Source organism: Strongylocentrotus purpuratus, unplaced genomic scaffold, assembly GCF_000002235.5.
Source record: "Strongylocentrotus purpuratus isolate Spur 01 unplaced genomic scaffold, Spur_5.0 spur5_scaffold_2, whole genome shotgun sequence".
Lineage (NCBI taxonomy): Eukaryota > Metazoa > Echinodermata > Echinoidea > Camarodonta > Strongylocentrotidae > Strongylocentrotus > Strongylocentrotus purpuratus.
Genome location: NW_022145605.1, coordinates 39021506 through 39049237, shown reverse-complemented (window position 1 = coordinate 39049237; position 27732 = coordinate 39021506). Strand labels below are relative to the sequence as shown.

The following is a 27732-nucleotide window of genomic DNA, read 5'->3' as shown; positions in this document are numbered from 1 at the left end:
TCGGAATGAATAATGATAATACAGTAGATATAGATCTAGTTTGATTAGTTATACTCGCATCACTCGATCAAATTGGGCAGTACAATCATGCAATGCAGTGCAGCGGCCCGGTACGGGCGCCGAGTCAGTGAATTCCCCCGCCGACCCGGCCGGCGGCGCTGTACGGCTAGCTGCACACTGAGCTGAGCTGCTGCGGTAGCACTAGGCAGTAGTCTGCTAATTTACGGCCAGGACGAAAGAATGTGAACAAACATCAACCATCTCGTCTAAAATGTACTATATTCGACTTCTCAATAATGAAATCTGTGTCAGGAATAAAAAATAGACCTTCATACGAGATAAAAATGATATTTTTGCAGTGATTTACCGACGAAAACACTGCTCGAATTTCAGTGGTCCGAGTAGAAACAACGCACATTTAATGTACGTGCGGCAATGCGGATTGCGAGCTGTGAGTAAATTGTCCGAAATGTCATTTTTTTTGTCATTTTACCGAAAGATAAGTCATAGATTGTCTTCATTAGTATCATTTAACACAATTCCATTAAAGATTTAGGTTGGAAAGGGCATTATTAAGTCACAAAGAGCACAAACATATACACATTGGTATCTCTCGATCGATTAATCAGGTCGGGACATCTCGGCCCAGTTTTTCCAGCTGGGCCGAGTAGTCCCGTGGGCCGAGTTAGCCCGGATTCGATTTTTTAGATCGCGATATCTCCGAAATCCTTCGACGGTAAATTTTTCTAGTTGAACCAATCTGTAGTAAAAAACTTTGCCGTCCATTTGGTAATAATTGAAATAAATAAAGTTGTGTAGAATGTGAGAAATCATAGACCTCTAGATCGAATATCACATTTTGTAATATGTTCTAAAAATGTCCGCGAACTTTGGTCACCCCTTCATACTTATGACGGTTTCGAGAAACGGCACCCTGATCGACCGGGCTGGCAAAGCATGAGCCGATACCTAGCCCGAGCCTAAACGCTGAGAAGTTCGTCAGCGTCAAGGTTATCCGCCGAGGCGTGCCGCCCCGAGGAACCGCGTGTCCGTTAGGCGTACGGCTCCGACTCTCAGAGCTTCGATTATGTCGCAATGTATTCAATTAGTTTACCTCTTGCCTTTATTGTTTACGCCATGTAATTCACTATTATTTTCATGTCTACATGATCCATAAGAACATAACTAATATATTCAATTCTTACCAATTTACAGGCTACGTGAATGTTGGCATCAATTAAAATCAACCAGCATAACTAAGAGAGAATCAGGGGAGCCTGTCGACCATTAACCGGTACCAGCGCTTTGTAGGTTGGTTCTTTTCCGAGGGGCGCGCCCGTACCCGTACCCAGGGACCTCGGTTGGGGCGTGGCGTCGGAAAGAAAGAAAACGAGAGAAGGAAGGAAAAAGAAGAGAAGGAAGGAAAAAGAAGAGAAGGAAGGAAAATGAATTAAGTCAAGTAAGCTGAAAGGCGGATATGAGATGAGAGGGGTAGAAGATGATCGATGAAAGAGGAAAGAAATAGAAACATGAAACGGAAACAAGTTTAGAAAAACAGAAGAAAAAAACATTAATTAAAGCGACAGGATGGACGAAGAACAAATTATGACAATAATAGAGAGGATAAGGAAATAAAAGAAATAAAAAAAATTAGCAATGAGAATGACGAGGAACAAGCTAGGCCACCCTGGTAAAAGCTAATACAGAAAAATGTCATCTCCATGCAAGACTCACGACACAAACATACTTCTGGGGTGGGGTGCATGGGGGGGGGGGGGGGGGACTAATTGGAGGCTGTTGCCCCCCTCCCCTCTAAAAAAAAGTTTGACTCAAAGACCAACAAAAAAAGGAGAGAAAATTATAGAAGATGTAAGAAAAAAAGGGGGAAATAAAAAAAATACTGAAAATGAAAGAAAAATAGACTCAAGGGAGTTTTAAAAAAAGTCCATTTGCAGGACCTACATGTATAGCAATAAGGAAAAAGTAATCGTATATAAGGCTCATGTTTCATTCTTTGGGGTCTAATTAAAGAAGCATACCGGTATATGCTTCCTATAAAAATAGTTTTAAAAAATAAAAAGGATTTCTTAATTACAGGAAAACTTCTTTGAGCTAAAGGTTCAACTTTGACATGGCTGTAATTACTGTGGGGGATGAGGGGGTGCACGGGTCATAGAGTAGGGATCAGCATATTTGTCTAGAAATTTATCAAACACATTTCTCTCTATTCACTAGGTAATTAGTTCCAACCATAGTGTATTTAGAGAAATAATTGTGACACACGCACTCATACCTAATCAAAAGTCGGTTCATGGAGCTCCATATAGTTCACTCCCACATATAATCTCTACGGGAGCAAACTATTTTGAGCTCTATGAATTGACCTTTGATTGTGACCGTGTGTCACAACTACGTCTCTCAATGTGCTATGGCTCCAACGATACAAATACCACTCAATCACATTCACAACCTATATGCCACCATCCAAATAATCCAACAGGAAATGTGAAAGTCCAAAAAGGATCCCATTCATTAGGAATACATTGTTTGCCCTTTCAAATTTCCTGTCTTCATTTTTTCACAAGATAAGTCACTGATTCAGGCAACACTAGTCAGCTGTACAAAATTATATTTATTTACAAGCATGATACACATACATGTACATAAAGAAAAACATCTTGAAACAAGAAGAGTATCATAACGTGCAATAATCTTTTGTGCAAATGCTGATTGTGCTTTTTATATATATACATATATATACACACATGTACAATGTATCTTACAGAAACGTTGCATACAATGTGTATTGTAATTATTATTTGTTTAACCCAGGAAACAACACCATACCCAATTACCCTAACCCTATAAGTCAAGCCATGACCTATCCCAACACTAAAGCTATTGCTATATTTAAAATAACATCAATCCCAAAGCAAATGTCGCCAGAGAAGGCGACACAGGTAGATTGAAAGGTTCAGTCTTTTATTTCGACAGTTGTTTCATTGAGACTACGTACGTCTTGCTCCACTGACCACCTTTACTTATGGGGAAGGTTGACAAATGTCTGATCAGATCAGCTACTTGCCACTATAGAATGTACAGACGGAGTCTGTGGAAATTGTATGGGCACATTACGCTTCAGTTGAATAACAAGACAGTTGGTTTGTAATACTTCAAAATACACCATTCAATTAAACTGACAACAATATTTTCGATTCTACTGTACGCTAAAATGTATGATTCATATAAACGTTTATTTACAACAATGTCATAATACTTCAGCTTACAAAAGCTATACAAGGCATACAATAAATCTAATAACGATCAACCTACAAATACATGGGACGATTATACACAGCACGAGCCAAGTAGATATCAGTTTGGTATTAATGATAAAGAAAGAAATAGCTGGGAGGGGAACATCAAACTCTGAGCGGGGAGAAGGTACCTAGTAGATATGAGAAACATTATTCCTCACTGCCAAAAAAAAATGGTCCAAGCCATGTAAAATTTACATGTGCATTTCAGAGCAACATAGAGAAGACACAACACAACAATTTCTTTCTCAAATAAAGTAAACAATTACTAGATTTGATGAACAATCAAATATTTGGTCTGTTTGGAGCCAGATAGGCCTTAAATGCTATACTTTAAGTAACACAGATTTAGCGCCCTTCTGGCTGTGACAGTCACTTTGATTCTTGATTATGATATTCAACTACATAATATGCACTATATACACAACCATTGAAAAACTATTTCAATGGTGGGAGGAAAATACAAACATACTAGTCAACATATTTACAAGTTCGATCTAATGACAAAGTCAAATATTACTCAGAATTCTGCAAGCACAAAAACATGAACCTGAATCTCTTCCCATCTACCCTCCTGAAAAATTGAAAGCGACCATTCTGTGAACTCCTCACTGAATTTACAGAATTTTTATTCCTGCGTTGAATGTAGCTTTTATATTAAAATACTCAATCCACCCGACAGATACAATCATCCTTTCACTAAATAACAACACATGGAGATATAAGTTTGTTAATGCTATCCAATAGCTATCACAAATAAATACTGATATGTAGAGCACCTATATTTGTGCATAAACGAATGCATATTACATACATTTCCCTTCCAATTTGTAATTATGAAGGGCATCTAGAATACTGGGTATAACAGGATAATAATAATAATACAGCATTTGTTATGCGCCATCGATCTAGTAAACTATTCTGAGGCGCAGAGGGATAGAATTAGAATGAGTTACGTAGAGAAATGAGAAGGGAAAAAAAACACGTCCTATTGGCTGCCGAACATCTCATGGAGTAGGTTGAGGTTAGGATCCTGTCGGCACATTTGACTTGGCACCTTATCCATTATCTAGAGAAGGATAAAGACAAACATAAAATCAGACCAAGTTGAAAGTGTTGTTGTTTATGTACTCATATTATGAATATGACTGACAAAGAAAGCAGACAAAATATACAGTTCCTCAAGGTAGACAAAGGAACATCCCTTCACTGCTATTATGTAAAAATGTGTAGAACAGGTGTTACATGCATATTCACCTGTTCTACACTTTTTTACATTATAGCAGTGAAGGGATGTTCCTTTATCTACCTGAGGAACTGTATATTTGTCCGCTTTCTTTGTCAGTCATGTTCATAGTGCATACTTCTTCTGCATATGGCACATCTTTGGGGGAGTAAAGACTGTTTTGATTGTTTTCCTAACAATTAATTATTGCAATAAAACATCCAAGATATACTTGAATTGCAACATTTCAGAAGAGTTTAGAGTTCAGTGTTACAATATTGCTAGGTATTATCAATTAAAACTTAATATTTAAATTAGTTCTTATGATATTAGTAAAATAATAATAATAATAATAGCCTAATAGTCCACTCCAAATTTTATTAAAGCTCAGTGGAAAAAATTGGTTCTCAACTTTTCAATTGTTGATGGCAGATCATCATTGGGAATGTGAAACTTCATTTAATTCCCCATTTGCTATTCATGGTCTTTAAAAAAAAACTTTCTACTTTACCATGATGGGTGTTTTAGGCTGTTTAAATTAGTGTTGTGTGTGAATGAGGCTACAATCAGGGCCCTGTTTCATCAAACTTATTATCAATAACAACTGCCACAGATCTATGACAAATCTGCTCACAGCCAATCTAATGTAAGGATTTGATAGCTTATAACAATCATCATAGCTCGTTATTGATAATATGTTTCATGAAACAGGGCCCAGGTTTGACCTTGGTCTCTTACCTTTCTGCAATGGTCAAAGAGTTGATCGAGTCTGTGGATCTCTGCTTCAGCCTTCTTCCAATTGCCCTCTAAAACTTTCATCTAGTTAAACAAACCAATGCACAAGAAGCAAGTCAAAATTCATTGTTAAAAAACAGTAAAAATTCTGATGCATGAAAAAAAAAGTCAAACAAGTCTTTATGTACACATTGTGATGGTGAAGCCTACACAGTTTCACAGCCATCCCTTGGAAAATGATGAATGACTTTGCTTTTGCAAGATTATTTGATCACCTAAATGTCTGATTGACGAACTAGCTGTGAGATGACTCCCATGTTCAATCATCTTTATAGGGTATCATTATTGTAAGCAATGAAATATGTCATAAATAAAATTGAGGAAAACATATCTAGACTCTTAGAAACCGATAGGACAATGTAAGAATTCTATCAGCAAAAAATCTTTAACATACATGGAATATGTGATCATTTTTTTTTAAAGTAATAAACAAGAACTGAAATTAAATGGATGGTTATTTTACCAAACATATAATTATAGAGATACGATTCTCACCTGTTTTCCAGCCTTGCTCTGGAACAGCTCATAATCTTCCTGCCTTTTGAAGAACTTCATGCGACCCTTGTCCAGCTAAATAAATGGCAGACAGTAAGAGAGAGAGAAGGAATGATACTAGAATTTCAACATGCTCAACAATCTGAACATTCCTGCCAACATTTGAAAATGAGAATTAAGAATTTTTAGCACGGTATGTCTTAACAGGCGTTCGCACATGCAGCAGCAGTGTAACTGGCAATACGCGGTAAATCTGTGCAAAAAAGCAAATACGAATTCGCTGCTCAATCATGCAGCCCTTCACCGTTCACAATACGTGAACTCTCACATCGCGGCATATGATAAAACAAGCTTAATTTGGCTTCAGCAAAAAAACCAAAAAAAATTGAAAAAACAGAATATTCCGGGTTTTGGGGTACTAAAAATCCAGAGAAACAGAATATTCTGGATTATTCGGAAGGGTTGGCAGGTATGTCTGAATGATCTAAAGTTAATGATGCCTAGCTTGAAACTAACAAAAACCTGGCTAAATTGTTGTTCAAGTGAGGGGTTTCTTTCAGTGGCTTGCCCATGCTCCCGCCATCTCAGCGTGAATACTGTACATCTTATACATGATGGCACTTACCTCTTTCTTCAGGTGAAGGTTTTCTTTCAGCAGCTTGCCCATGCTCTCTCCATCCCCAGTAGCAGATGCAGCAGCTTGTCTCGGCTGAGAGGCCAAGGCTTCAAACTGACTCATCACCATCTCTTTCTCTCTGGTAACCAGCTGCAGCGATGATGTAAGGCGCGCAACCTCTTCCTCTAGAGCCTGTGGGATGCGAAAGATGAGGACAGAAAAATGCTAAGATGTCATATTTTAATTCTTTACATATTTCTGCCTTTACTTCTCTTTTTCCATCAGATCACCATTACACAAACACTATGGTTCTCTTCTCTTGTTTTCATAACTCCTCTTCCTCGCTTTTTTTTATATTGAAAACACCTTCATCCTGGATTGCCTAATTTCTCCCTACTCCAAACTAGAACCCTCAACACCAAGGTCATTAAAAGAGAAGGAAATAGCTACTGTAGTTGTTCAGATATAATTTTTTTTCTCTCTCTCTCTCTCAGTTCCTCCTCCTCTAAATACTTTGGACTTATTCTTGTATGTATCCAGCCATCATTTGATTGAATTGATCATGGTTTTACCCATTAACTAACTAATTTTGTTGTTCCTCTAGGCTTACTTCAGCAGCCATCCACTTTAAAAAAAAATTTTTTTTTTAAAGACGGCTTTGGGATAAGCAGGAACATGAGAAGGAGGAATGAGCCAATTAGAATCTGAGGAAAACCTGATAACAGGACAAGATAGAATTTCCAAACGTGATGCTGGAGTGAACTTCCCCTCTAAAAGTGGGTGGAGAATTTACACTTTAATGTGCCGAACAGCAATTGATCGAATGACCAGGGTTATAATAACCCTGTAAGCGCTTTGGTCAGTTGCAACTGGTCTAGCATTTTATAAGAAACCGTTAGTTCCTTAAGCAATTGCCTACTGCACCCGGGTGATCCATGTATTAAGCCTATGGAAATTAGAGAAAATCAGTACTTGGTATTACCTCTATCTTTGATTTCTGGTCCGAGAAGCGAGCCAGGTTGGTGGCCATGCTCTCGATCCTCTGCTGTGCGTAGTCTATGGCCTGGAGCTGCTCACACGACTGGTTCTGAGCGTCGGCTAGACTCTGCTGGAGCTGGTGACGATGCGTCAGGGACTCCTCAAGCTGGTCCCTCAGCAGCCGTACCTGGTTCTCAGAACGCTGTATGGTCTTCTTGGAGCTTTGATCCTTCTCTTGGCTATAACAGAGAATTCAAGAAATAATGATAACAAGAAATATCAAACGAATTTGAAGTTATGAATATGGGCATCATCTGGTAATCATTGTTCGGTAACATTCATTCTAGTCACATTAACAATGTAAGCAATGTTATCAGTGTTGCATAAATGTAGCAACATGATGGTAGCTGATCAATCTTTCCATCTAAATTATAAATTGCAAATACCTCATTTTATCATTTGCTGTAAAAACCATGATAATCAAAATTTACACAAGATTTCACACTATATATACCAGGATACATTAACAAAAATTATTCCCATTATTATATTTCCTCAAAAATTTATCTTTCATCATGCAGCAACATCATTCTTTTGTGCCTCTTCTCTGGAAAACCATTTATGTGTTTTAAAGATACTGTGAACCCTAGAAATGGTTTGACCATTTTCTACAACATATCCTCATGCTTACATTTGTTGTTGAAGTCTGGACACTTCTTCTCTCAACTTCTCCTCATTCTCTATGAACACAGTGAACATCTTTGCAAACGATCTCTTCAGCTTCAAGATCTGATCGGGTAGTGGCTCAACTGACTTCTTCTCTCCGGCAGCATCCTTGACCAGTGTTTCTCCTTCCCGACGGTCATCCTGAGTGCTTGGTCTGACCGCTTGGAAGGCACTTGAGGACGACTGACCGATAGTCAGCCTTGGATCACCGTCTTCCTGGTGATTCTGCTGTGCTGGAGTGACCAGCTCAGTCTCACTGACACTAGGTGCTTCTTCACCAGGGGTTTCGATGTGATCAACGGCTCTGAGCACAGACACCACTAGAGATCCTGGTTTAGCAGAGGCTGCAGAAGACTCGGTGTGCTTGGAGCGATGGTTCGATCCACGACCTCGCTGTTCTGTGACAAAACCTCCTGATGATGCTTCTTCAACCTATTATCAAGGAAAATTAAGATTTGATAGCTTAACCCTATAATCATAAATTCACCTTTTCCAGACCATAATGGTGATCAATGTCAATATAAACAAATTTGGTTTCAATAAAGTGATGCATTTAACTGGTATGATGCAAAGAAAGAAAAACTAGATGGAACTTCAACTGCGCGCAGTCGAAATGATGCCTCCGTCATAGAGCAATTTTACAAACCAAAACAGAAGAAATTTGTCAAATTCAAGTTCAATTGTAATCCATTAACAGGTTCTCAGAATATCGTGATTACAAGCAATTTCTCATATACATATATGACCCTTTGATCTTTGACCTCATGACCCTAAAATCTACTCAGCTCATTGGCTGTGCAAGATGTCCCGAGTTAAATAGTAAAGTAATCCCTCTGTCAGTTCTAATGAGAATGCGTTCACAAGCTATTTTTGCATACATTATGAGCCCATGACCTTTGACCTATGACCTCATGACCCAAGAATCTACTCAGTTCATTGGCTCTACAAGATACATACATAAACTAAGTTTGGCAGGAATCCATCAATCTGTTCTAATGATAATGCGATCACAAGCTATTTTTCAATACATAATAAGCCGCATGACCTTTGACCTTGACCTGATGACCCCAAAATCTAATCAGTTCATCGGCTCTGCAAGTAACAAACATGACCTAAGTTTGGCAGGAATCCATCAATCGGTTCTTCAGATAACGCGATCACGAGCTGTTTTTGCATACATAATAAGCCCTGTGACCTTTGACCTTGTGACCCCAAAATCTAATCAGTTCATCGGCTCTGTAAGATACATACATGACCAAAGTTTGGCAGGAATCCATCAATCGGTTCTTCAGATAACGCGATCACGAGCTGTTTTTGCATACATAATGAGCCCTGTGACCTTTGACCTTGTGACCCCAAAATCTAATCAGTTCATCGGCTTTGTAAGATACATACATGACCAAAGTTTGGCAGGAATCCATCAATCGGTTCTTCAGATAACGCGATCACGAGCTGTTTTTGCATACATAATGAGCCCTGTGACCTTTGACCTTTGACCTTGTGACCCCAAAATCTAATCAGTTCATCGGCTCTGTAAGATACATACATGACCAAAGTTTGGCAGGAATCCATCAATTGGTTCTTCAGATAACGCGATCACGAGAACGGGACGTACGGACGTACGGACGGACAACCCGAAAACATAATGCCTCCGGCTACTTCGTAACGGAGGCATAAAAATGCATGAGTGCCCTTTGGTAAGGTATTAAATCTCAATTATAGAGTTCCTTAGATAGGATTTTAAGTCGTAGATCCCCCTGGTTCCTCATCTAGAAGCTATCCTGCTTTCTTAGGAGCAGTCAGGTACAATAAATAGTCAATCATTCTGTCAAGAAGTGCTTACCTTTACAATAGCCTGATCTGACATTTTGGCCACTGCGGAAGAGATGCCTTGACAGAGTTCAGCCAGCGCTGCAGAGGCATCGTTGATCTCAGAACCTTGATTGAAGAGCATCCAATGTGCCTGTGCCTTGGTGTGGTCTAACTCACTCTGCAAAGACTCTACCTGCTCACTGTAAATGGGGAATAGAGAAACAAAATGTTACACATTGAGGGTTCAATGACACAAAGAGTAACTCCATATTTTGCCAAAATGAGCATTTGATATCAAAATGTTCAGAAAAATGTGGGCTTTCCAGGAAACACAAAGACTTAACTCTTTCTATCGCTACCCAAATCCCTAACAGATGAAGTAATATTGTGGTGGTGGTTATTTTACCTGACTGCTAAGAAAGCATAAATGCTTGTTAGTAAGCAACCAGAGGACCAACGGCTTTAGGTCCTCTCCGAGAGACCTGGGTAATGAGGATTAATGTCTTACCAAAGGGCACTTAGCGATGCCTTGGTTTCGAACCCGGGTTCCTAGAATACAAGACCACTGCTCTACCAACTGAGCTATCGCGCCTCAACTGAGCTAACGTGTAACACCGAATCACAACCCGAGCCTTATTAGATATTTTTGAATAAAAAATGCTTAGAGGAAATGTTGTTGGAGCATGGTGTCAGATCACCACCTTACCTGAGAGAAGACATAGACTCCTGGAGCTGTCTCCTGCAGAGCTCTGCCTGAGTGAGGGAGGCCTTGCTCCTGGACAGCTCCATGCTAGTGATACGGAGCTCATTCTCCACCTCCGCTGCAGACTCCTCCAGAGCCGTCCTCTCCTCTTCAAGGAACTGCTTGTTCTCCTGGAACTGTTTCACTTGAGTCTGTATTAAAGAGAGGATGGAAAGGACCGATTGTTACATCCAGCAACAAAATGAAGAGCTTGGCAAACTTCATCTGGTTGAACAACACACGCTAAGATGGCAATTGCCTACACGTACCAAATTCTCTAATTTCAACCCTGGACCACACACATTAAACTGTATGCAATACCTAATCCTAACCCTAACCATATATATTTGATATAGAAGTTGGAGCAATCATCAACAGAGAATATGTCAGTGGCTCGGAGCACCCTTTACATTTAATTCTCATTCCATTCATGAAGCCTAGTAAAATACATTGTTTACATGAATATCTGCGTAAAGATAAAGATGATTGCAGTTTCGAAATAAATTATATGGAATCTGCATACTGGTAAATAATGATTATCTTTGTGCTTGTCATAACAGAAACAGTGAATAGTACTGAAGACAGGGATGCCAGTTAGAATTGATCAGAGGGCCTGAAAATCACCTAGAATGAGCTATGTTGTACACACAAAAAGCCTAAACTATGGTCTGAAAATAACTCGCCGGGGCCAGAGTTCAGGCTATTGTCTGAAAACTGGCATCCCTGTGAAGTGCAACACAACTAGTAACCATTACCAAATTGTCTTGAACTCTAAAAAATTAACAAGAGCACTGCTGATACAACAATATTTTTAAGCTTCTCATTCTTTTCCAACATTTAGTAAAACATTTTGATAACTGATGAGTAAAGGACGATACTTTGGATGAAAAGCCTGCAGAAATTGTTGGAAGAGAAAGGAGTGAAAGAACTGGGAGTGGTGCTAATAGAGAAGGCAATAAACCGAGGGTTGTGGAACAGCATGATCACCAAAGTCATCGATATGGCACTTAGAGAGAGAGAGAGAGAGAGAGAGACGAGTAAAACAAGATACCTTCAGTTTTGACTTGACGAGTATCAGCTCTGCTCCAGCGTTCCTGCAGGTCTCAAGTTCAAGCTCCATCTCTGAGATCCTGGTCCTGCGTTCCTCACTGGTCCTCTTGGTGTCCTGAAGCTCTGCTTCCACCGAGTAGAGTTTGGCCTTGGCGGAATTCAGATCGATACCAAGGATGAGCTTCTCGGTTGAAACGCTGTTGAGTGAATAAAATAGGAAAGAGAAAAAATTGGACGTTACCTTGATGGAGAAGCTCTATCTAATTGAGTGTCCGAGCTATAATTAAAGCCCCACTGTACTACTTGTAGCTACGTGGTCCCTCTATATAGAAAACAATGCCTAATTGGTGCCTGTTGGTCCCCCATGATCCTCTTTTTCTTATGTTAATTGAGAGGTGAGTTGATGAGATAGCCACCTGTCAGTGACCATGCTGGGTGGTCTAATCCCTCGTGGCCAAAATAGTAAAGACAGGCTTTAAGGGGGAAATTAAAATCAAGGCAATACTTCTCTAAGCATATATCTTATACATCATTTGTTGGTAAGTAACTTCCTTGGGTAATGGTGACATGACCTTTGTAAAAGACTTATAATCTTTTTTTCTCAAAATTAATGCAACATTTATCTTCAGCATTTTTCTTAAACAAATTCTTAGAATTCTTCTGCCACAAATTTCATGTCGAAACAAATTTCAAATTGGGCTTTTCTATTACCAAGAAACAATTCACCAAGAATCAGAAATTCACTTCAACCTACCTCTGACATTGCTTATGAAGCTGATCGATGGTTTCTTGCAAGTTTGTCTTTGTCTGATCAAGCTCAGTTTGTATCGTCTTTTGCTGCTCTACCTGTACCAAGATGGCTGCCTCCTGATTCTGCTGCTCCAAGAAATGAGCTACCTCCCTCTCATCAAGTTGAGTGCACTTGCTGGAAAGTGTTTGCAACTCCTTTTCTTTATTGGTAATATCTAAAATAAAGGAAAGATATCAAATTAGGAGTTTTACCTTAAGCTACTGGCGATAGTTTGAACTCAATTAACCATGGATCTATGGTAAACTGTAAACTTTCGCCACATGCAACTTTCGCAATATATCTCTTGTGAATGTCATTATTATTATTATTATGCAATATTTGGCGTCGCCGGTGCCTGTGAGGTGAAAAGCAAACTGAATCACTGTAACCTTTGGGTCTCATCCCCCTGTATAACTTATTAGGGGTGTCATGTGGACCACTACACCGGGGTTTCCTCCTACTCTTATACAAATATTGCACTGGGTTCTTAATGTGCAAAGTTTGGGCATTCCTCTACACAGGGACTCCATTTAATGTCATACGTCTATGAAACAGGGGAGGGGCTCGCTATCGAACACCACAGCCTTTAGTCATCCGCCTGGGTTAGGTTGCAACACAAAATCTTTGTTTCCACAGGCAGATGCATTACCGACTGAGCCCACTACGAGTAAAACACAGGCAAAATTAGTGAAAGGCTCTTGCACTCAATATTGTTCTTGTTTTATAGAACTTGGCTATTCTGCATTGTCCTTGATTGATCTCAATTCCCTCTCTCTTTGTCTATTAAAGAAGATCATGATTTATTACTTGTTAGTTTGAAAGCACTAACTGCTGTCAGCCCTAACAAAGAGTTTGAACAATCCAAAATAGAGAGTGACACTCACATAGGGCACATATTTTACTTTCTTGATGTTATGTGTCCAATAAGAGTCTATGCTTGCAGATAAGAAATTGATCTTTGCAAATGAACGCATTATCAAATGAGCTGCATCCCCCCCCACCCCCAAGACCATTTCATGGTACAGTAAAACGTGTCTTTAGCAACCGCCCAAGGGAAACCCAAATGTGGTCTTTGTAGACAAGTGGTGTTTGTAGACAAGTTCCATTAGTACATGATTCAATGAGAAACCATTTTCAAGGGAAACAAAAAATGTGCTTGTTGTAGACAGGTGGTCACTTAAGCAGGTTAGACTGTATACACCATTATCAATGCAATCTTAATGCTAACCAGCTTCTTTTGCTTCCAGCGTTCCTTGCAGATCTCTCATTCCAGCCGTCGCTTCTGTCAAGTCGTTCTCCATCGCGCATCTCCTCTCCTCTGCCTCCTCCTTCATCTTCGTCATCTCCTCCATCTTCTCATCGTTCTCTCTCATCCTCCTCTCTCCATCCTCCACCTGCTGCCTCCAAGATTCCTTCTCTTCCTCCAGGCTAGCCTTGCCCTCTTCCAATGTCTTCATCTACGTGGAGGGAGGAGGGAAAAGTGGACCATTCATCCCATAATTGTACATGGAGAAATCATTTGAAGTATATTTAACATCAGGGGGGTGTTTCACAAAACTTGTCATCAGTGACCAATGACACTTTTTGTTACAAGCTACTGAAATCCTTGCTTCTGATTGGTTATCAGCAGATTTGTCACTGATTTTTGTCATTTGTCACTGAAAAAAGGCTTTGTGAAACATCCCCCTTGGCTTATCTTATAAAGAGTTGATATTAATCGCAACTTATTTGTGATTGATATCATTCGCAACTATGTAGATAAGCGATAGGAGATTTCAAAACTTGCAATTGATTGGAGGACTTGTGATTGACAGGCCCTGGAAGATATACAACCTGTATAGCATTGAAGGATCCGAGATGAAATAGGCTATGAAAAGAGACTTATATAGTTGAGGCAACGCAATTTGCAGAAAGCAAATTTTAGGGTAAGGTTGAGGTATTAATGGGATCAATGATTATCTCTCGTTATATAATAATCCATCTCTAGACCTTCACTGTAAATAGGACGGTGAGCCCAATAGTGTTGGACCAACAGATAATGAGCATATTTCTAGTCCTTTGTTGAGGTGCATGCTGGCTTAGTGGTTCTTTCTCATGATTAATTACTTAACGACCATGCATATTACAAGTTCAAAATCCTGGGCTACTATTTGACCCCTTACAAGGTATTGGTCACATTATGACATTTCTTACCTGAGCTGTAACTGCACCATGATGCTGCAGTGTCATCTGGAATAGCGATTCCACATCTCTGAAGGTGCTCTGCGCGACTTCAAATTGATTCTGAAATTGCATAAAATATAGGGAAAATGTCACAACTTTAATACATACCATTCAGAGAACATACAGCATTTCATGACTATGATTTCTTTGGGCATGCTGTGACAATGCCGATTCATAAAAATCAAAACCTGTACTTGAATGGCTCTATTCAAGATATCCAGTACTGCAATGAATGCACTGAGCTGTGTCTTTAATTGATGCACTCTCTTCTTAAAGCGGGACTGCACTACTTGTAGCTACTTGCGCCCTCTATATAGCAAAAAATGCCTAAGCGGTACCTGTTAGTCCCCCATGATCCCCTTTTTCTTATGTTAATTGAGAGCTGATTTGATGAGATTACCACCTGTCTGTGACCATGCAGGGAGGTCTAATCCCTCCTGGCAAAACTAGTGCAGATAGACTTTCAAGTGACTCTGTAACATTGCCTAAGAATCTGAAACAAAATCATGGACTTAGCTCATGCTTCAATCATAATTATAATCCTTTAGGAATCCCATGGCTTTAACAAGCCGATAGCCTGTCTGATTATCAAGATATTTATGATTGGAAATCTAAATCAAATTTTGCGTTTTCCTAATGTTTTTTAAACTTTTTTGAGGCACTTCATGAACATTTTGAAGTGCAATTTTTTTAGGGCTTCCATAGTACACCATATCACAGACACTGATAACACGTAGGGCCATGCCTCTCAGAATTAACATTGTTAAACAATGCATTTAAAGTACATAAATGAAGATTGATAGAAATTGATTACAAACCTGCACTTGAATGGCTCTATCCACAGTACCCTGTAGCTGTATGAAAGCATCAAGCTGTGTCTCAAGCTCGCATACTCTCGTCTGACTCCTCGTATAATGCCTCTCATAGTCCTCCTTCTTGTATTCAGCCTCCAACTCAGAAATCTATAAGGCAAAGAAGGAATTGATTATTATTCAATAAGCAAGTTCGTAATTAGGATTTGCGCATGGGCAGATAAAGGTCATTCGTACCCAAATTGTAAAACCATTGAGACGAATACTCGGATCGTGCTCATGAAAGTTATGTAATCAGTATTCATTTATGCACCAACAGTACATTTACCGTATCTGATACACAGGTGGGAGTATTTTTCTCAAGAGGCAAACAAAAGGTATTCATGAAGCACCTCCATCACTTTGGCAGTGATTATTCTAAAATGCACAGGTGGGAAGTATCCATCATGTCTAAGATCTGTGGATATTTTGGGGTCAAGCGGTCCAGAGCTATTTACAAACTCGCTTATTAGGTTACTCTTTAACCCACATAATTGAATTCTTTGTGAGTTTTGTTATACCCTGTAATGCAACTTGACAGAGAATTTAAACAGGTTTTGGTCATTCATGATTCAATACTTATTCCACCGCCCCACCCAATAGCCCAAACGGACCCCTATGTCTGGAACCACTACTCTCAGCAAAACCATATAGACATTATCAGATCAATATGAATAGGTTCACGTTGTACATGTGGAGTCAAATATGCAAGAAGTGATATGACTGTACTTGCTTGTTGTGGGTTTTCATATGAGTGCTTTATTTTAATAGAGAAAATAAATTCTAATCATGAGTATAGAGAGTGAGTTTTAACCCTGTTTTAACCAGGGGGGGGGGTCAATTTGAGTCAACCCCCCCCCCCTCCCCCTATAGTAATTTAGTGACTAAATAGCCCGGTTAAAATAGGGTTAAAGTAAAAGACATACCGTAGGGGTCACCAAACATCATGGTGAAAAATTGGAGAGAGAGAGAGAAGGAGAAAAAGAGAGAGAGAGAGAAGGAGAAAGAGAGAGGGGGGGGGGAGGAAGAAAGGGGGAGGGGGGAGGAAAGACATAAAAGACACAAATATAACAAATAATAATGTACATCAAATACGATTGAGTATACCCAGCATACCTGTTGTTGATGTTGCCTGTAAGCTCTACAGAGGTCATCTTGCAGGTCAGCTATCTGCTGTTTATATTCCTTCTTCATTTTCTCATTATCATCCTTGAGACTGGATAGCATCTGAGTTTTCTACAAAGAGGGAGGAGGAAAAGGAATTGAAATGGCAATAATAATTACTAGTTACATTTACTACTAATAATAGCACTACAACATTTATTATGCATCATCGATCTAGTAAACTATCTGAGGCGCAGAGGGAGATTACCCTGGCTTTAGCACTGCTGCCATCACGGCGCTCTAGCATTTCAAGGAATTAATTCCTGCCAGGTACCCATTTACATCACCTGGGTTGAGTGTGGCAAATGTATACCAATGTCTTGCCAAAGGACATTAGTGATCGACAGTCTGGTAATCCACTCAATCATGACACTTTTACATGGATATTGCCCACACATCCATCCCATGGGATGCTCAATGTGCCTACAAAGTATTATTATAACCTTGGCTTTTAGCCCTGCTGCCCTCCCTCTAAGGTGCTAAAAGCATTCAAGGAATACATAAATCATCTGCTTTCCTGACTACAGGAATGTTTATTAGCTCTTCCAGAGAGGGTAAATATATTGGGATGAAGAGGCTCAAGAATCATAAATTTTAAAAAAAGGAAAAGGAAAAGCGCTGCTGACCAATGAGAGATATAAGAGGACAGGAATGGGAGGCTTTAATAGCAAACAAAGAAAATTAATAAAGAACCTGAAAAGATGAATTTACTTTTTTTTTTTTTTAATATTGCTGACCGTAACACATATTACTTGTTTATAGCACAAAGATGTTAAAAGCTTATTGAAACATTTTATCATTTTGACATCAACATAATACCAACCCTTCTATTTTTTTTTTTAAGTTGTTGTGTAGGGTTGAGAATACATGTACCAAAATCATCAAATTCGTAGTCCAATAGACATACATGTAATGACAAAAAGCAAGTTTTTGAAACAGTCAAACATCAAATTCATTGACTGATGATTGCATCCTCATGGAGGTATTCTCGAAAGCGGACTAACTTTAGTCCATGGTTTAATCCACCGACTAAGTATGGAATGCCAAGTGTCCATATGAATATGTTTTTTAATAATTTAGTCTGTCACTAAATTAAAATAAAATGTAATAACATAATTAATACTTAACAATATAACTATGATATAATTATGTTATCATGGTAATTTAGGGACATATCAAATTATTAAAAAATGTATTGATATGGACACTTGGCATTCTATAATTAGTCAGTGGATTAAACCATGGACTAAAGTTAGTACGCTTTCGAGAATACCACCCTCAGTTTTTGAACGGAACATCATGGAAGTCTTACCTCTCCTAGAGCAGCCTCCATTTGACCTATCTGCATCATCTGCTCTCCCACCTGACACATCAAATCATCTATCTCCTTATCAGCCGACGCCTGCAAGTCAAAGTGAAAACATCCATATCACAAGGATTCAGAAACTAGAAATGGCTAAAGGTAGGGGTAATGGAGGATTACAAAATGTAAATGTTTGATGTCTGTCTCAATCTAGACATGGTCTTGATTTTCATCTACCTTTACACCGTACTTAGTTTGAATAGTTTGCCAGATGACATAAAACAGTGCAATACATTGAAATGCTTCAAATGTATGTATAAGGATTATTAAGAAGGAAAAGACTCACCCTGCCCATTCTCTTCATCTGTCTCATCTTATCTTCATTCATCACCCCCTGCTCTTCGTTCTCCTGGACCTGTCTCCTAGCAACGGTCAGCCTCTCATCCGCTTCGGCCTTCTGAGAGCGCAGCATCTGTATCTCAGTCCTCAGCAGCTGATTGCTGATGGCTGCCGTCTGGACGTGGCTCACAAGCTTGGCAGGATCAACAGAATTTGGACTCGTACTAAACCTAATGAGAAGAATAAGACCATACATGTAGGTGCGATTCATGCATTATCAGCTCAAAAACTTAATAAGGTCTACTAATAAAGTAATATCCAATACTTTCCAATGTTAACGAGAGGAAGTATGTTGAGCATATCTCACTCTTCTTATGTTACTCTATCCACCTTTCCTTCTTACTCTTTCTTACAGCGCATAGAGACATATTGTGGTATGCGCTTTATAAGTTTGGTATATTATTACTATTATTATCTACAGTGTATACAAGAACTAGGTCGTAAATTTCCTTTGAATAAAAGGCAAAGGCTTTATTTTATCCATTGATGGTACTTTCTGGATTTGTTTTTACTCCATTTCTCAATTAGCAATGAAGTATAATTAATTGTATATTTACTGCTCTTCTAAAAGTCAAGTTTACTTATAATTTGTTATCCATTACAATTATTACTGCATCATTTTATGGACATTTTTTAAAAAGACATAATTCTAAGAAAATCAGTAAGTCTGCATTACCTGATTCTAATTATATATGGATTGTGACAAAGCACCATCAGAAATTTTCAAACCAATATTAAGCTTTATAAAATGGGTTCAAGAATGTAGCCAATAAGTAGCATCAAAATTGATCATGTGTGCGTGCATTAGCTTTAACCATACACGCACGGGGAGTGCATTTTGGTGATAACAACCATGCAAAAACGGTGCAAAAAAAAAAGGCATAATGAACGCTGCATGTAATTCAATGGATTACGAGAAGTCGCACCATGCAATGCACAGTTTGTTTACGAGGCCACTGCTGCCGCGATTGTCTGTGTGCACACGTTATTTGTTATGAAGGTTGCAGGTTTACAGTGTTATCCCCTTGCTAAGCAAGATTGTCGACCCATTTTATATAACAAATAATACACAGGTTTTCGTTCCTGACGATATGGCGGTGGAGCGATATTCGGGTATTCCTAATGGCACAAAATACAGTCGGTTACCCCTCAGGAATTTTATTGCACCATAGTGAATGCACTGCATCGACCATAACGCACTCACACCTGTGTATTATTTGTATACTAAATCCCTGAAGATATACATACATTAATTTTAACACTTTTAAACATACTGCTTCTGAACATGTTCAACCACCTACCTAAGACTCGGCACAACTGGAGGTGACGTGAGCGTCTGGGTGCTGCAGACAAAGACGGGAGTCATCGCTGTGTTACTATCAATATACTGATGTGGTGTCGTTCCACAGTTCATGTGAGTCATGCTGATTGGAGTACTACCCACTTCTCTGTCTGAAGTGGCCTTTGGCGAGGTTCCAACCGCTCTCTCTGTCCTGGAGGGAAGGGGTGACATCCCGACTCCCGTATCCATCAGGTGTACTGTTGGCATCTCTGTGCCAGAGTCCTGCACCTTGGCTGCTGGGGAAGTCCCCATAGCGATGCTCTGCATCTTGACAGGTGTCATCCAGGAAGAGGTGTCCTGGACACTGACCGGGGATGTTCCGACTCCAGTGGCACGCTGTTTCACCGGGGTCCCCACCATTGCGTCACGGACCTCCGGCTGTCTTGCATCCGAGCCGCAGTCCGTCATCTCAATGCCCATGTCCGTGGATGAGTCTGTGACTTTGGTCGGCGAGGTGTTTGTTTGAGCGTTGCTTGGTTTGATGGGAGTCATGGATACACCTACAGAAGCTACCTTCAAAGGTGAGCCAATCATGGCATCCTGCAGTTGGACAACTTCAGTCCCTGTGCCACTCTCCTGCAGAGAAACAGCGTTGGTTTCTGTGGATATGTCTGAGATCTTCACTGGGGTCATAGAGGTATCGGTATTAGCAACCTTTACTGGGGTCATAGAGGTATCTGTATTAGCAACCTTTACTGGTGTCACACCGGTTGATGTTTCTATGAGCCTCAAGGGAGTCATGCATGTCTGGGTGTCTTTGACTTGATGAGAAAAAGCATTGCTTTGCACATCATTCATGCTAGGAGTTGTGCACACTGCAGTATCTTGCATGACAGGAGAATCAGTTCTTGCCGTGGTATCCCTGGAGTCATACTGACTGTGAACAAACTTAAGGAACTCGTCTTCATAGCTACCTTGGCTGTCACGAGAGGCGTGGCTCAAGCCGTCTCCTGCTCTACGATTGGCCACCTCTCTCCTGGGCGGCAAGAGCATGTAGCCTGGCGACACCCCTAACAGACTTCCTCCAGCGCTCAAGGAAGCAAAGGTATCAAGAAGAAGACGGGTACACGGACTGGTCCCTTGGGTACTCACTCTAGATGGGGTTTCATCATCAAACGAAAGGCTTCCTACCAGACTATCATCAATATTTTCATCAACGTAGCCCTTGTTTTTATCATCATTGAAGGACCTTGATGATGAACAGTCTTGAAGACTATCCTTGGAGGCATCAAGAGACTGAGGACACTGCAGTGATACATCAAGGCAAGAGTTCAGTTTCTCCTCGTATTCCATCCTGACAATCTGAAGCTGAACAGAGAGAACAGCATCAACGTACGACTCTACGTCTTCATCTGATGGCTCTGATCTTGTGGGTGATTTCAGAGTTTGGATGTGGATGTCCGAAGTTGTCTTGGCATCATTTCTGATGGAAGGTATTTGTGCCTGTATACAGAATGGAAAAAAAATGAAATGAAAGGAAAATTCAAATACTGTCAAAAAGTGATACAATTAGAAGAATATGTCACACAGATCAAGCTGTGATCAGGTCCACTAAAGAAACAGCACATGTGGTTTTTTCAGAATTCCAATTCATAATTAGCTATATCAAGATTGGGGCCTGAATCCTAAAATTACCAATTTACAAGGATCATTCAATTAGTTCTAAATCTGTTGAAAAGAGGTCCAATTGTAAGGAGATTATGACAGTTTCATTAACACATTCTTCTGGTGTGCTTCTATCTTCAGCAGGTAAATGGCTTTCCCCTTTGTGAACTTTAACCTTTGACCTCCATACCTCTTGTTGAAGGGTCTGAACTGCATTACTGATGATTCCTTCCACAAAGGTCGACACAGCATCATCAAAAGAAGTCTCAACGATGTTCCGGGCATCATGGACGTCTACTGCAGTGTCCACTGCAGAAGGATCTGTGAGCTGTGAGGAACCACATTTTCTTCTCAACATCTTTGGCTGTAACAGAAAGGAAAGAACCTTTGGTCATTAATTTTTCTCTCTCTTTGAGGAACTGGACAGAAATTCATTCAAAGCAAATCGAGGTCTTGCATCTACACTCACTTTATTCTCTTGTACATATAGGAGACTAATAGTGTATTGACTACACCAGATTAATCTCAGAGGAGTTTTAACGATACCCTCTCTTTAAGTGACCACCTGAACAACTAGATATTACCTTGAAATGATACAATAAATACCATAATACATAGCATTCTTACGCACTCAACTCTTGTTTCACAGGGTTATACATCAATGTCCAATAATAAATCAATGTTGAAAAGACAAGGCTCAGCCATGTGTGTTTTCAGCTGAGGCTCTTGATGGGATAGAGTTGGTCATTCAATTGCCTGCTAAACGAGTGATAGGGTAATATTGACATTTGGGGAAGTTGAAAACATGAGAAAGGAACAACTACTCTTTAAATAACACGCTCTGACAATGTTAACATTACCTTTGGAGAAATACCAGGGGTGAACTCTCCCTATAAGGCCTTAAAAAAAATATGTTGCATTACCCTTTTAGGCACCAAATCGTGGGTCAGTCAGTCAGAAACCTTTTTTTTTTACACCCTCTTTGGGCTGATATTTCTCAGTTTTTAATGCTGTAATATTTTTTCTCTAATCAACGGTAAAAAAAAGAGATTTTTTTTTTAAAGCCGACCATAGATTTCAAGATTTTTGGGTCGGTCTCAAAGGGCAATACAACATCTTTTTTTTTAGGCCTAACAAGGATAGCGATAAGACCAAGGGTAGTAGAAAAATCTGTAATTCCATACTTTCAAACTGAAAACATGCTTTTAATTCCTAAACTGATTGGGATGCTGTCAGGATCTCTAAACGGACCACTCAAACAAGGATTTTCTACAGCCCTCCCCTTCCTCCTGGCCCCCTCCCCAGTCAATCATTTACCTGATGCACTGTGGTGTTACTGCCAATCAGACCAAGTTCAGCTTGTACCAGTCTATCAAAGAGATGAGATGTGATGGAGTCTACTACACTGTCATCTGGCTTTGGCTTGCATGTCACACTGGGAAGGCTGCTGGGGGTCGAAGCACAGCTCTTGGACCTGTGTGTAACAAAATAATAATAACTTCTACTCATATAGCGCTTTTCTAAGAGATTTAATATCAAAGCGCTTTACAATATTGATGCAAGTAAAACTAAACAAAGAAATGGCTTGAGAACAGAAATGAAATTATCAAACAAAAGATAACAAGGTTAGGTAACAATTTAAAACTAGGTTGAATATGCCTTTTCCATTAGATTGGCTTTTAATTTTGATGTGGTGCAAGGACTATTGATTCAAGCTCCAACCTATCTTCTTCACCATGTCAAAAAGGTATTGTATTAGTATTAACAATAGTTTATGGATGAAGTAAATTAGTGTAGTTTGATGAGTGATGACAATCAGTATTCCAGGCTTGATATAAATTTTATAATACTTCATCTGACTGAAATATAAATGAGTTTGGAATAATACAATATACAAACAAAAAGAAATACAGTAACCGTATCAGATCATTAACAACACAGCAACAATGTATTCCCATTCTAAAACACTTCCAACCACAAAAAGTGTATGAATCTTTCCCATTGCCAAGTGTTCACATAGGGATAACACTCGATCAATAAGGGATAAAACACTAATCAACGTATGATTAAAGTTATACAAAAGTATTTTGATAACCGAAGCTATTGACTTACTTCTGTCTCTTGTTTCTCTTGGGTGTTTTGCCCCCTCTAGGGGTGCATCTCCCATCAAGCTTCCCTGCCCCCCCCTCGCAGCGTAGAGCCTCTATACGGGGCAAGGATGGCTTCAGACTGAGCGACCTGAGCTGCTGGCCCCTCAGCCCCGACCCCGTTCCATTCACTGTGGCTAGGGGCTGCCTGGACGGGGTGAGAAGGGGCGCAGGGAAGTCCAACACCTTCATCGGGGTTCTGGTTCTTCCAGGTCCCTAGGAAATCGGAGAAGAAAGTTTTAATAGACTTTAAGGTTTATCATTATTTTGTCAGAGCCAGTAGCTGAATTTTAGCAAAAGATTTACAACATTGAAAGAAGCATTAAAAAACAACAAAGATGTACATACTGTCCTTAAAGTATGCTTTAAATATATGACTATCAGAAACTTCAGATATATTTGCTGATGGTGACAAACATACAGTACATGTACATGAATTCTATTTAGAGACAATTGAGCTGCTCACAATCTTGGATACTGAAGTATTATCCCCATTGCAAGTGTGAAATTCTTGGGCACGTCATTTACATGTACATTGCAAAAGCAATTTGCACACTGCTGTAGGCTACCTATGTTTACACAGCTGCTTATCAGCATGATTCTGAATTAATTTTATATGAAAGATGACATCTTGACAATTGACATAAAATTTTTAGGATTTTTCTTTGCAGTGTTTGCACTAATATAACGCAATAGTAAAGACTAAAGATTGATGCTTAATGCACGTATTCACTATTGGTACACAACAATCACACTGTTACTCACCGTCGCTGTTAAACCAGCGGATTTCACATTCTCCTTGTCCCTATGAAATTCTGTCAACCTCTGGTGCGGAATGGCGTCCTTGGAAACATTGTTTCTGTCTTTCTGTAACTTTTATTTTTCCTTCCGATAGAGTTTACCCTTTATCAGCTTGTCATCCCTTACAGTTAGAGTGGCTGCAAAAGAAACAAAGCACAATAAGGAAAAGGCTTCATCACTTAAATTGGCTTAAACTAAGATTGAGCCAAGTATATTCATGAATTGTATGAAACGATACAGAAATTACATGTATATTCAAATTTTATGGAAGGTGATCTTTACCGGACAATAGTTGTACATCATGTCTTCACTACACCTTCTATTTAAAGAGAAGGTTGAGTTCTGGGAAGAGGTGAAAAATAATTTGTGAGCATTACTCATTCTTATTATGCAAGTGTGGAAAAACATCAGTTAAGACATGTTCCCTGAAAAGCTTGGCTCTTCAGATGCCTTCATATTCTAAATATGCATGTAACATCGTAAAAATCGGGGGCCGGCTTTTTACGCCACGTGTTCGTGTAGTCCCATATAGTGGTCTACATCTTTCTGTGCAAGTGTTTGTAACTTTACCACGACTTGGCCACATTTCTTATCATTTTGATGATTCCAGAACCTTGCAATACACACAAATTTTTATATGCTAGATGATCAACCTTTTCTGGTTGGTTCCACACAGTTTCTTTCACAATGCAATCGCATGACCAGAACTCAACTTCATCTTTAAATGCAATTATCATTGGGCAAACTGCTTCCATACTATTCGAAACTGGATGACAAACCATCTGGGTACAGGGTGGTTGTCAAATCCTTTCCCTAATCTTGTAATCTGTCTGAATCTTTAGGATTGAAGGGGTCAGAATAATCCAGAAGAGGAAGATATATGAACACAAAATGAAAAATGGGGCCAGGTAAAAATATGAGGCATTAGGCTATTAGGCAAACAATCTGAGATGTCAAAATGAGAGAGGCAAAAATCTCTATCACCTTTTTTTATTCAATCAGGCATTTTAAAAAAATCTGGAGGAGTGGAGGTAAATCAAATCGGTAAAGATGCCAGGCTAAATAGAGGCTGAATAGAACCTAGAGGTAAATTTATAAGTGTAAATACATGTATTACTATTAAACCCTAATTAAGTCAAAGGTAAACATGGTAAAATTGCCAGAAGTATATACGAATGTCAAGTCAGAACAGAAACATTTATAAATAACAAACTCTAGCACAGTTAAAATTTCATAGAAATATCAATAAGAGTTCAAGTTAACTCCTATTTTCAGCTGTTACCTCTAGGTCTTTGTCTTACTTGACTTGGCTCAAACATTTTTTTTACCTCTATCATAACTTTAACTCTGGCATTTTAACTGTTACCGTCTACGTGTCTGTGTAGTGTGTATAGACTAGTCCATTTTGAAAATCTTTTTCAACATGGATTCCGATTTTGACCCATAATTTCCTAAAAAGGGACTATTAAACTGATTATTTCAGTCAAGTTGGTAAGTGGAACTGATTTATTATAGCCTAGATCTAGGCCTAATTTACAATATAACATGCTCGAGGTAAAATGACATTTTGGGGATTTTGGGGGCAAAACGCTACGACCAGGACTGGCCGTGGCGTTAGCAAGGACATGTGTATAAACGGCTTCCGTCTCTAAAGAGAGAGCCGACCCTACCCCAATAAGAGGCTAACGAACGAAAGAGACGGAAAATTCGGTCTAGTCTAGATCTAGTCTAGATCTAGAGTCTACCCTACTTATTAAGTTTAGTGACAATTGTCTTGATTTTACCTAAAATCTAAATAGCAGTAGATTCTAAAATACAATCTTTTCTGTTTTCAACTTGTAGATGTTAATTGTTATTTTGTTAGAAAAAATCTTAGAAAATTCAAATTGTGAGCCATTGATCAGCCACTTCGTAATCGTATTCACAATTGTGTGTAGACCCTATTGTGTGCAATTGCTTCCTCTCAGTCTCAGCATGAGGTCAGCGCTAGAGCCTAGAGGTCAATACGCATTAGCATTGACTCTATGCTTTGCTGGAGTGATTTAGCCCGACTCCTTTTTTTTTCATCTGCAGATATTTTCAATTCACAATCAATTCTGTCCAGACACAACAACACATCACACAAACAATTCACCAGGATTCACCATTTCAAAAATCTAAATCGGATTAGGAATAGGACAGGACTCAGGAGTATAATTATATCAAGCAGGCATAAGAAAAACAAGAATCCACTTACTTGCAAACAAATAGGGTAGTCTAAAAGTAGAAGTATGGTCAATCTAGTCGCTCTTTTGAACAAACAGACCGCAGACAGCATAATGAACGTGTGGGATCACGCTGCACTGCACTACATAGGACCGTACCTTCAAACTGTGTTGTTGTGCTTTGAAAATTGAAAACGCCGCTGTGAGTGGTCACATGACCAACATTAACAAGCACTAACCATGACTCAAGATGGCGCTAGACCAACATTTTCATGAAGAGAGCACGACTCGACCACAGACTCTTAAATACGTATTTAAGAGTTCTGTGGACTCGACTGAGAATATACCAGAAAGCAGGCGCGTACGCAGGGGGGGGGGGGGGGGGGGGGGGGGGGGGGGGGGGGGGGGGGGGGTGGGTAACCCCCCCCTTTGGAAATTTTTTGTGTGTAAACCCCCCTAAAAAAAACCTAAAACCCCCCCCCCCCCCCCCCCCCCCCCCCCCTTTTGGATTTTTTTTTTTTTTTTTTTTTTTTTTTTTTAATTATTAAAAAAAAAAAAAAAAAAAAAAAAAATTATTCCCATGGCCGACCTAAAAAAGGTGACCTTACCCCCCCCCCCAACGGAGCAAAATGTCAAATTTCCAAATTTCGAGACCAAAAAAAAAAAAAATATGTCCTCTTACCCCCCCCCCCCCCCCCCCCCCCCCCCCCCCCCCCCGCTTATTCAGCGGCTGGCTGAGTCGTTGCGAAATTTTCGGACCGATTTATAAATGTTAAAACCCCCCCCCCCCCCCCCCCCCCTTGAAAAATCCTGCGTACGCGCCTGCCAGAAAGAATAAAAGAAGACTAGACTTCGGCTAGACTCTAGAGGGAAGATTAAAGGAGGCTTGTAGCCTATATATAGACGAGAAAGTTGTGCTTGTGCATGAAGATTTACTTTTAGAATATTTTATTATCTATATTACTCTATCAAGGCATGGAAGTTTACTTATGGTTAAGGTTACACCGTTCTTTCTAAAAATGAAGCATAATAACGCGGCCAGGGGCGTCGCTAGACCTCTTTCAGTTTACCGATTACCGAAAAACTAACCCCCAATTACCGCCAAAATTAAATGTCCCAATATTTACAAATTTAACCCTATATACCC

At 39.5% G+C, this 27732-nt stretch overlaps 2 protein-coding genes across 3 annotated transcripts in view; both read right to left on the bottom strand.

The window, feature by feature from the left end:
- Positions 1-1320, bottom strand: part of LOC756453 (xanthine dehydrogenase/oxidase) — a 41871-nt gene extending 40551 nt beyond the window's left edge. For both annotated transcript variants that reach the window (XM_030992401.1, XM_030992400.1), the window contains exon 1: positions 1206-1320. The gene's annotated coding sequence lies outside the window, so the exon portion shown is untranslated. The remainder of the gene's footprint in view (positions 1-1205) is intronic.
- Positions 1321-2612: 1292 nt separating this feature from the next.
- On the bottom strand, positions 2613-26827 carry LOC100888546 (plectin). Its single transcript, XM_030992399.1, has 22 exons — positions 26618-26827; positions 24346-24518; positions 23546-23796; positions 22751-22907; positions 21624-21797; positions 19788-21271; positions 18434-18656; positions 18097-18186; positions 16737-16856; positions 15588-15731; positions 14740-14829; positions 13775-14003; positions 12511-12721; positions 11758-11953; positions 10671-10858; positions 9996-10164; positions 8118-8584; positions 7431-7665; positions 6458-6640; positions 5833-5907; positions 5281-5361; positions 2613-4386 (listed from the first exon to the last, which is right to left on the bottom strand). Exons 3-22 carry the CDS (start codon positions 23770-23772, stop codon positions 4306-4308), a joined length of 4824 nt encoding a protein of 1607 aa, XP_030848259.1. The 5' UTR covers positions 23773-23796; positions 24346-24518; positions 26618-26827; the 3' UTR covers positions 2613-4305.
- Positions 26828-27732: the final 905 nt, after the last annotated feature.

What these genes read in the sequence shown, in the direction of transcription:
- LOC100888546 (XM_030992399.1), bottom strand. Translation starts at nt 23,772, where the DNA reads ATGAAGGTGTTGGACTTCCCTGCGCCCCTTCTCACCCCGTCCAGGCAG. An exon ending in GCTGGAAGCAAAAGAAGCTG is followed by an intron (nt 12,722 to 13,774) that starts GTTAGCATTAAG and finishes CCTTTATTTTAG; the next exon opens with ATATTACCAATAAAGAAAAG. An exon ending in CTTCATAAGCAATGTCAGAG is followed by an intron (nt 11,954 to 12,510) that starts GTAGGTTGAAGT and finishes TTCACTCAACAG; the next exon opens with CGTTTCAACCGAGAAGCTCA.